Source organism: Ananas comosus, linkage group 16, assembly GCF_001540865.1.
Source record: "Ananas comosus cultivar F153 linkage group 16, ASM154086v1, whole genome shotgun sequence".
Classification (NCBI taxonomy): domain Eukaryota; kingdom Viridiplantae; phylum Streptophyta; class Magnoliopsida; order Poales; family Bromeliaceae; genus Ananas; species Ananas comosus.
In genome coordinates, this window is record NC_033636.1 from 11,078,127 (window position 1) to 11,088,302 (window position 10,176).

At 49.1% G+C, this 10,176-nt stretch overlaps 1 protein-coding gene and 1 long non-coding RNA gene across 2 annotated transcripts; one reads left to right on the forward strand and one right to left on the reverse strand.

Annotated features, from left to right (window-relative positions):
- LOC109722137 (protein DYAD-like) lies at positions 6,160-8,532 on the forward strand. Its single transcript, XM_020250022.1, has 5 exons — positions 6,160-6,286; positions 6,488-6,579; positions 6,725-7,226; positions 7,332-7,857; positions 8,508-8,532. The coding sequence occupies exons 1-5, from the start codon at positions 6,160-6,162 to the stop codon at positions 8,530-8,532; spliced, it is 1,272 nt and encodes a 423-aa protein (XP_020105611.1).
- LOC109721978 lies at positions 8,682-9,443 on the reverse strand. Its single transcript, XR_002219334.1, has 2 exons — positions 9,198-9,443; positions 8,682-9,041 (listed from the first exon to the last, which is right to left on the reverse strand). It is a non-coding gene; the product is annotated as an uncharacterized LOC109721978 (long non-coding RNA).

Genomic DNA, 10,176 nt, shown 5'->3' on the forward strand with positions numbered 1-10,176 from the left:
AGCCCATATCAGTATCGGATCGGATTCGGGTTGTCTCACTCCCCCCTCCTTCCCGGTTGCCGACCACCCGACCCGATATCACCCAGCTGCCCCTTATTCACTTGGGCCTTGGATACGGCAGACCCCCAATTCCTCCACCTACCCTGCTTCGACGCTACCCTACGCCGCTCTTCCCTTACCGGCGTTAGGTCGTTACAACTCCCCTCTCCATGAGCGGACCCTTGTCCTCAAGGGTCTCCGGGAACTGGGTCTTAACGGCCCAATAATCCTCCCAGGTAGCATCTTCCGCTGCCAAGTTGCTCCATTTGACGAGCACTTGAGTCACTGCCTTGTTACCTTTCTTCACCAGTCGCCGATCCATGATCTCCTCCGGTTGGGCCAGCAAGCGTCCGTCTTCATCGGCAAGGGGCACAGAGCTTGCCGCTTGCCGTGGGTCCGGAACCCCCCTTTTTAGTAGCGACACGTGAAATACCGAGTGTATCTTGGACCCCTCGGGAAGCTGCAGTCTATAGGCCACCGGTCCTATCCTCTCCAGAATTTTGAATTGCCCGAAATACCGTGAGGTGAGCTTAAGATGTCGTCGAAGTGCGACGCTGCTTTGCCGGTAGGGTTGCAGCTTAAGGTATACCGCCTCGCCTACTTGATACTCCTTGTCTACCCTTTTTTTGTCTGCGTTTTGTTTCATGCGATTTTGAGCCTCCCTGAGTCGTTCTCTGAGTAGCCGAGTCATCTTGTCTCTGTTTTTGCTCCACTCCTCCACTGTCTGTGTTGTCCCAGCTTCTAGACTAGCCAGTGGGTAGGCCGGGGGTGGGTGCCCGTATAGCGCTTGGAAGGGGGTCATCCCGATGGCGGAGTGGTGGTTGGTGTTGTACCACCATTCTGCCAGGGATAGCCATCGCTGCCATTTGCGGGGGCATTGGAAACACATACATCGTAGATAGGTTTCCAGGCAGCGGTTGACCCTCTCGGTTTGGCCGTCTGTCTGCGGGTGGTAAGCGGTACTCATCTGGAGCTTGGTCCCGAGTAATTTGAATATGCCTTGCCACACCTCGCTGGTAAAGATCCTGTCCCTATCTGAGATTATCCCCTTAGGTAGCCCATGCAGCTTGTATATAGTGTCGAAGAAGACTCTGGCTACAGTCTCCGCTGTGTAGGGATGCGTTAGGGCGGCGAAATGAGCATATTTCGTCAACCGATCAACCACGACCAGTATTGTATCTTTGCCTTCCGACTTGGGCAGGGCCTCGATGAAGTCCAAGCTGATCTCTTGCCATGCTTGGGTGGGGATGTTCAGAGGCCGTAACAGACCAGCATAGGGGTGCCATCCACCTTGTTTTGGATGCAAACCTCGCAATTCCGCACCCGATTCTCTATATCCTCTTTCATTCCTGGCCAATAGAAGAGTTGCTTAGTCCTTTTGTAAGTGTGATTCATTCCCGAATGTCCGCCTAGCGACGATGCGTGCATTAGATCCATGAGTTTCTGTTTCAGCTCTGCTTGCTTCCCTACATAAAGCCTCCCCTTGTACTTGAGTACTCCCTGCTGGTATGAATAGTTCGGCTATGAGGAGGGGTGTAAGAGAAGTTCCGTGATAATCTTTTGCACCTGTGCGTCCCCCTCGTAGCTATCTGTCAACTCCTTAACCCAGGTGGGTATTACAGCAGTGATAGCACACCCGCTTCCTTCTTCAAACCTGACCCTGGACAGGGCATCGGCTGCTAGGTGTTCTCTTCCCTTCTTGTACTGGATCGTGTAGTCTAATCCCATCAATTTCACCATCCCCTTCTGTTGAATAGCCGTAGTTATCCGTTGCTCCAAGAGGTACTTTAGACTCTCATGATCTGTCCTAATGATAAAAGGCTTTGAACTGAGGTAGTGCTTCCATTTAGCGACGGCCAAAAGTATCGCCAAGAACTCCTTTTCATACGTAGATAGCCCCAGATTTCGTTGACTGATCGCCTTACTTAAGTAGGCTATTGGTCGGCCTTCTTGGGACAGCACAGCCCCGATCCCATACCCACTCGCATCCACTTCTACAACGAACGGCTTCGAGTAATCGGGCATTGCCAAGACAGGTGTCGACGTCATGGCTTGCTTTAATCTGTCAAATGCTTCTATGGCCTGCTCACTCCAACTGAAATTATCCCTCTTCAAGAGCTCAGTAAGAGGTTTACTAATGCCCCCATATCCTCGAATAAATTTTCGGTAGTAGCCCGCCAAGCCTAGGAATCCCCTTAGCTCTCTCAGATTGGTTGGTAAGGGCCACCTTTTAATAGCCTCGATCTTGCTTGGATCAGTGGCTACTCCTTCCTTCGATATGATGTGTCCTAGGTATTCCACCCGCTCTTGTCCGAAGAAGCATTTAGATCGTTTCGCAAACAGTTGGTTTTTCCGTAGCGCCTCAAGCACCTTCTTCAAATGCCCTACATGTTCCCCCAACAGCTTACTGTATATAAGAATATCATCGAAAAACACAAGTACGAACCTTCGGAGGTAGGGTGCGAAGATGTCGTTCATTATGGCTTGAAAAGTTGCCGGCGCGTTGGTCAATCCGAAGGGCATCACTAGGAACTCATAGTGGCCCGAATGAGTGCGGAAAGCCGTCTTGTGAATGTCTTCTGGATTCATTCTCACTTGGTGATACCCTGACCTCAAGTCAATTTTTGAAAAATAGCGAGATCCTGCCAACTCGTCGAGTAAGTCGTCTATTAAGGGAATAGGGTATTTATCCTTCACCGTCGCTTGGTTTAGTTGGCGGTAGTCGATGCAAAACCGCCAGCTATTGTCCTTCTTCTTGACGAGTAAAACAGGGGATGCATAGGGGCTTGTGGTGGGCTGGATAATTGAGGATTGTAGCATCTCCCTGATCTGTCTTTCTATCTCGTTCTTCTGTTCCTGTGTGTATCGGTAGGGTCGGACGTTGACGGGGTTAGCCCCGGGCAACAGCGGAATCTTGTGATCCTGTGGCCGGCTCGGGGGCATCCCTTGAGGCTCTCGGAAGACATCCTTATATTGTTCTAGGACTTGTTGGATCTCTCCGGGAATAGTGACCTCCTCCTCACTCCATTCTGTTGGGATATAGCGTCCTATGGCACAGCAATTTCCGTCCACTCCTGCCTTGTACCATCGCTCTGCTGTTATGACCTTAAGGCTGGCAGTGTTCGCTTGTAACTTAGAACCCTCCACGATCCCCTTGAGTGTTGTCTGTTTGCCGTCCCTGCTGAAGGTCACTGAGTTGTCATTGTAATCAAAGGTAACCTTCCCGTACGCCTTTAGCCAATCTATGCCTAGGATGATGCTCGAACCGTCTAATCTAATTACCCGCAATTCGGCTTGATAAGGTTCCCCTTGCATAGTCCACTTAAAGTCGGTGCACTTCAATTTGCTAAGTTTCTTTTGGCCATTTGCCACCGTGACTATGAGCGAGGGGGCCGTGGTGATACTGGCCTTGACCTCCTTGGCAACTTGGAAATCTATGAAACTGTGTGTGCTCCCGGTGTCTATGAGTATGACCACAGTCTTACTTCCAACTTCCCCTTGTATTTTGATAGTCTCGGCTGTATTCTCTCCACTCAGAGCATGTATGGACATTCCCCTCTCTCCAGCCTCTTCTTCTGGCTCTTGGGGGTTTTCCTGACCTTCTTCATCTGCTTCCATTTGTAATCGGTATTCATCAAAGATCTCGTCCACCTCCATGTTGACAGTCAAGCAATTCAGTGCCTTAGCTTGGCACTTATGCCCTGGTTGGAATTTATCGCCGCACTTATAGCACAGCCCGGCTGCCTTCCTTTGTTCGAAAACTTCGCGGCTAATGCTCGGTTGCTAATTTCGCTCCCTTGGAGTGCTGTATCCTGGCTTGGTGGTGGATCATTTGGGGGGCGCTCCTTCTATGACCCTATTGCTTGTTCGACTTTTCCTCCACATGATGGAGAGGGCCTGTTCGTGTAGCCGCGCTTGCTCGTATACCTCCTCCAGCGTTACCGGGTGAGACAGATCTATAAATGGCACTAATTCTTCCTTGAGGCCGCTGATATAGCTTTGCACAAAATGCTCCTCGCTCATGGTCGGATTAAGGTAAAGCATCTTTGCCCTTAATTCCTCAAATTTCTCTTGATACTTCTCCACTGTGCTTGTTTGCATTAGTTTGTTGAACTCCCTTATTGAGGTTTTCATCCCCACTCCGTCATACCTCCTGTATACTGCCTCCACTAGCACTTCCCAAGTGATGTCTGGTTTATCGATTAAGTAGCCTTGTTTCCATTTGTGGGCTCTGCCTGTGAAGTGCATCGTGGCTACATCCACCCACTGTTGCTCTGGAATCTTGTGGAGGTTAAAGTATTGCTCACACCTATCTGCCCATTCTCTCGGTTCCTCGCCATCGAAGGTAGGAAACTTCAACTTCTGAAATGGAATTTGGTAAGGTGCACGTGGGGACGTGTGATTTGGGCTACCCTCATGAGTATCATACCCTCTGGGTGGAGTGGGTAAGATCCCCTTCCCTTTTTCTTCTTCAGTCCTCCTTAACGTACTGCTGCCAGGCTTCGGGTATGTGGGAAATTGCCCTTCTCTGACCCCCATTGCTGGTCCTCCCATTCCCCTTGTATGGTTGGTGTGTGTCGCGAGTAGCTCCATTAACTGTTGATGGCGCTTAGCCCCTTCCTGCTGCATACTCTCATGCCGCCTTGTAGCCTCGTTTTGCAAGGACTCATATCGATGCTGCCCTTCGTACTGTATCTCCTCAATCTGTCGCGCCAGTTCACCAATCTGCTTGTTACATTCTTCAGAGAACATTTGTAGCCTCTCCTCAACTCGGTTGTTGCAGTCCGAAGTGAGTTGTCGCAATCTCTCATCCAGATGGTGAATGTGCTCGCTCAGATCCTTAAGCCGAGTACCCTCTGCCATCTCCCACTCCTCCAGATATGCTTTACTATTGAATTTGAATCGATTTTTCTTCATGGCCCCAATTTTTTTTTGTTTATTTTCACTCAATTGCTATCGCTTCTTCAGTGGGGATCGAATTATAGTGCTACAATAACATGTTGAGGGTGCCAGTGATGTGAATTCTGAGGCCCGATGACTGTTCTTCTCAATAGAACAGTAACCGGTGGTAACCCCCCTCAATACATTCCTACCCTGTTGCCTTCTCAATTGAATTGAATGGAGTAGTGGGATAATTACCAGCTGCTCTTAGATGCTTGCCTTCCCGGGGATTGGCCTGCTCTGATACCAAATTGTAACATCCGAGCAATCTCCACCGCTTGCGCACAGGTACTCCGAGCCCAGCGACGATCAGGATGATGGGGAACCTCGATTAGAGGAATTGGGAAGGAAATAGAGGGAGATTTGGGAGAGAATTGAGGTGAGATAGAGAGGAAGAAGATGGGAGGGACAGGAGAAGGGGGAAGAAGCTTGGGGAAGAATTCTTTGTANATGGAAGCTCGTCCCAGTGTACCTGCATTTGCGGCTGAGACCAATACGGTATGTCCTTTATTCCCCATAATGGTAATGGATCGACATCTGGACAACACCCACCTCATCTTCTTCTTCTTCCATGCTAACACAATCTCTCTCTCTCTCTCTCTCTCTCTCCCTCTCTCTCCCCCCCTTTTTTTTTTGACTTAAACATTGCTTGTTGGATCAAGATGAAACGAGAGAGATTATAATTATTAAAACGAACTTGGGGAGTACTATAACTTAATCGATGTTCGAGTTAAATATACAGTTTCTTATTTTTCGAAAATGAATACTAAATTTGAATCACTGAAGAGGCCCTCGGTGCAGATTAAGCAACATTAATAATGAAACTGCTAGAGAATTAATCATTAACTGATGAGGTGTGTTTTCGAACGAGGGGCGAGGGGGGGTGCGTGGGTGGGTCGCTATCAGGAGAAGATCGTATATTCTCTTTTCTCCTGGCGCGGGAGATAACAGAAACGACGGGAGGGAGCGCGAGTGGAGGCAGTGCATGCTGGGTGATGTCGCTATTAATTATGATGATGAGGCGATGGGGTCTCGCTATGTAGGCACACTGCATGAATCTTTTTGTTACCATCTGAGATTATTGTTTTTATCTAAATTATTGCATACGTTTTTCCTATCTATTTTATTATCAATGGAAAAGTCCTTTTTTTAATTTTATTATATAACGAGCACAAAAGAATGTGGGGTCCACAGGTGAAGTGCTACTCAAAAAGGAATGAGCCCACCACCGTGGGCCTGAAAAGGTCGGCTTTGGGCAGACAGATGCTGTCCACTACCTATTTCAGCCATGCACCTCCATGCAACGGTACGAGTCCGCATGCCCACCACTAGCACCACCTTGTCTCTCTTCCGTTTTATATATTGTTGTTATTTCCGACTTTTGGCTGGTGTCCCGAAAATGCCCTCGCTGCAACAATGCAACAGTCGAAATTATAGGGGCAGCTTGGGAACTTAGCTTTCTATATTACTCCTCCATGCTAACGAGCTCTTCGGAACCCTCGGCCAGGTGGGTTCGAAATAGGCGCCTTCTACGAAATCGATCACGAAAAGCTTCCCCCCAAATCCCCCATCCAGCTCAAAGCCATACGCGTCGTAAAGGTAAGTTAAAGAGAGCTGCTCCTTGCTTTTGTCTCTGCTAATTAATTCGTCATCCCCAGTGCTGTTTCTAGCTAGCTAAGTACGTATTCTAACGGGCTGCTGTACGTACGTACTCCTCCTACCGCGTTCTAATTAATAATGGTAGGTTTGCGAAACGACGACTCTGGACGTGACCGTGAGCTTTCCCAGCAACCGCTCGCTGCGCCACTACTTCGCCTCCCAGTCCGACGAGAGAGGGCCCGAGCTTGACGAGAGGTTCGTGATGAGTTCGAACCACGCGGGCAAAATCCTTCGGAGATCGATACCGAGGCCGCAGCTGGAGGGGGAGAGGCACCTGGAGAGATTCTGGCTCGTAACGCCGGGGTCGTACAACTTGCGAAACCCGAGGATGTCGCCGAGCTCCGAGCCGGGCGCTGAAGATGTTAAGAGCTCCCAGAAGGCGATGAGCTCGTGCCTCCTTACCCTGAAGCACAGCGGAGCTCCTGGGTGGGGGATTCGTAGGAAGGTCAAGTATATAGGGAGGCATCGAGATCACTTGCCTTCTTCGAAGGAGGAGGACGAAGTAGTGGATTGCAAGGAGGTGAAGGAGGACGAGGAGAAGGTGCTGAGCGGGAGCGGACGCAAGAGGAAGCGGCCGCCGGAGACTAGTGCTGGAGATCAGAAGAAGAAGAAGAAGAAGAAGAAGAAGAAGGAGAAGGAGAAGGAGAAGGAGAAGGAGAAGGCGAAGAGGAAGGAGAAGAAAGAGAATAAAGGCCATGATAGGAAGGAGGCCAAGGAGCCGGGCCGTCTGCTGAGCGGCGTTCAGGAGGAGGAGGGGAAGAAGAGATGCAGAGAAGGGAGCCGGGTGAAGGCCGGGTACAAGGAGAGGTGGTCTCGCGAGAGGTACCAAGCGGCGGAGCTTAAGTTGCTGGATATAATGAGGGAGAAGGGTGCGGCGCTGGGGAGGCCTATTCTTCGGCAGTTGCTGAGGGAGGAGGCGAGGAAGCACATCGGGGACACGGGGCTGCTGGACCACCTCCTGAAGCACATGGCCGGGAAGGTGGTGTCGCAGGGGAAGGAGAGGTTCAGGAGGCGCCACAACGCGGAAGGCGCCATGGAGTACTGGCTGGAGCCCGCGGAGCTGGTGGAGATGCGCCGGATGGCCGGCGTGATGGACACCTACTGGGTCCCTCCTCCCGGCTGGAAGCTCGGCGACGCCACCTCCCCTTGCCCCTGCTCCGCCAAGTGCCAAGCTCAGCTGGATGAGCTCAGAGGGGAGCTCATGCGCAATCTGAAGAGGTGTGTGTGTGTGTGTGTGTGTGTGTGTTGCATGCCAGCCTAACCTAGCCCACCCTTCTCGATCCCNATATATAGGACTATCTAGGGTCTCACAACCAACCACCCACTCAACCCTTGGGGGCCCACATCATCCTAACCGCACATTTCTTAATCCAATGGCCAAAAACTTGGTAGCACCAATGACTTGGTGCTATTAATAATATATTAGCCTAGTTCTATATATATATATATATATCACCAGTTGAACAGTACTTTATTTATTAACAATATTACACTCTTAAAAACACCTCTAAACAACCCAAAGTGACGCGAGGTATGGAGATATCTTCTAATGCTTGATAGGTTGAGATGGAGAGGAAGCCGATGGGTTGAGATAGAGGTTCAAAGTTTAACGAATAAAAATAACATGAGTCATAAACAACAATATATTATAACACCCTAAAAAAAAAAAAATCACAAATACAACATATACAGAGAGAACATATGTCAATATTCAGCACCTTCGCTCGCGTTCCTACTAAGTATTTTATTTATTCTCAGGAAGTAATTATTCACTGACAAAATTGCCTGAGCAAAAACAAAAATTAAAATTTAATGCTTTAATTAAAATACATTGAAGTTTGACAATTTAAGTAAATTTTTTCTTTTAGCCGCTTTGTTACTTGGTTTTCTTAGCCTAGAAAACCAAAAGTTAAATCCTTGCCCTTTGCAGACTTAGAATCGGGAACATATTCGCCTCGCCTAGGCGATTGGCTTCAGCAACAGTTATAATTTTTGTAAATACGTTGCACGTTAGTACTCAATTGGTGAAAGTAACTCAGAGATCAAGCCAATAACTCCAGAAAATTCATTAAACACTGCACAATTAGCAGAGACGACATTTTTTTCGAGGGTAATTAGCCAAAGTACTTGGTTGAGCAGGCTGATAACAAAGTTTGCACCGTGGCTACCGATCATTACACTGTGTTTAAAGGAATATAAAGTGGAATGGATTGGACGTATATGGAAGAGACGAGGATCTGATCTGCCGATCCTCTTCATCTATGAGCGGTGACGAGGGTCTCGATGAAGCGCAGGCCATCAAATCGCGGAGAGAATCGGCCTGCTGTAGGAGGAAAACGCTGCTGCTGCTGCTGCTGCTGCTGCTGCTGCTGTTCCTGTTGTTCGCGAGACCATCCTCCTTCCTATATATATATATATTATATATATATATAGTCACGAAAGAGTTCATTAATTCTGTATGCATGCATGTATGTATGCGGCAATAACAGGAGAAGAAATCAGAGGTGCTCAAGCCAAAATTAATTTAATGCAACAGGACAAGGGATGCTCGTAGAAACCAGAACGGGGGTCTGGAAAGCTGGGCCGGAAAGCACGGTGGAGTAGGAAGCGACGACAGTAATCGCCGCGGCGCAGGACGTGACGGCGGCCACCAGCGCTGCTCCGCTCCTGCTCATAATCGCTCGCTCGGTACGAATAGCTAGCAAAAAAGATTAAGAAAAGAAAAATCTCTCTCTTCTTTCGCGCCTCCCTCGCTTTCTGCTCCCCAATTCCCTCTCCTAAATATTTTCGTATTACTTAGCTCTTTATGATGAGCCTTCTAGATATTTATATATATATATATATTTTAAAGTAGCCCTGAAAACAGACGTCCCCTGTAGCTGTAGCTGTAGCTGTAGCTGTAGCTGTTATGTATGACAGGGCGTTTAATTCGAATTCACGCGGGGCTAGACGACCACGTTATTTGTTGCCCTGTTTTTCCCAATCTGGCCCGCACGATGGCGACGGGTGCGGGGAGTTCGCAGGGATAAAACGGGCGAGGCAGGGTGGAGCAGCTGCTTTCACGTGAACGAAGGGCGCGGGCATCGAGCTGTGTGAGGTTCTTGCATCAGGACACGTGTACGGTGAGCAGAATTGCCACGATGACTCGGGCACCATCCCATGCGGGCAATGCCACGGCTTGTGCGCTTCCGTGGCTAGCAGGGGCGGACGAGGGAGCGGTTGTTGTTAGTTCTGTGGCCGCAACATCAGAAAAATAGGTTACGGCATCGTCAACAATGAGTGGGATTTGCGATCTTTATTAAGCATCAAACACGTCATCAACCTCCGATCAATTCTCTGTCCCTCACCAGTCACCAATCCACCCCATCATCTCTCATGGATAGACAAAGATAGATTCGAATTGGCCCATCTACTGAGAGGGCCCATCTAAGTTTGAGAAACTAATCCGGGCCAGCTTACCCATTCGGGAGTTCCGAGTATGGGCCCATCCTCTGACTTAGTAATTTCTCCGACAGATGAGCCCACTAACCCATGCTA

Coding starts and splice junctions, on each gene's coding strand:
- LOC109722137 (XM_020250022.1), top strand. CDS start 6,160: ATGTGGGGTCCACAGGTGAAGTGCTACTCAAAAAGGAATGAGCCCACC. Junction 7,227..7,331: donor GAAGCGGCCGCCGGAGACTA/GTGCTGGAGATC, acceptor AAGAGAATAAAG/GCCATGATAGGAAGGAGGCC. Junction 7,858..8,507: donor CTCATGCGCAATCTGAAGAG/GTGTGTGTGTGT, acceptor TTTTTCTTTTAG/CCGCTTTGTTACTTGGTTTT.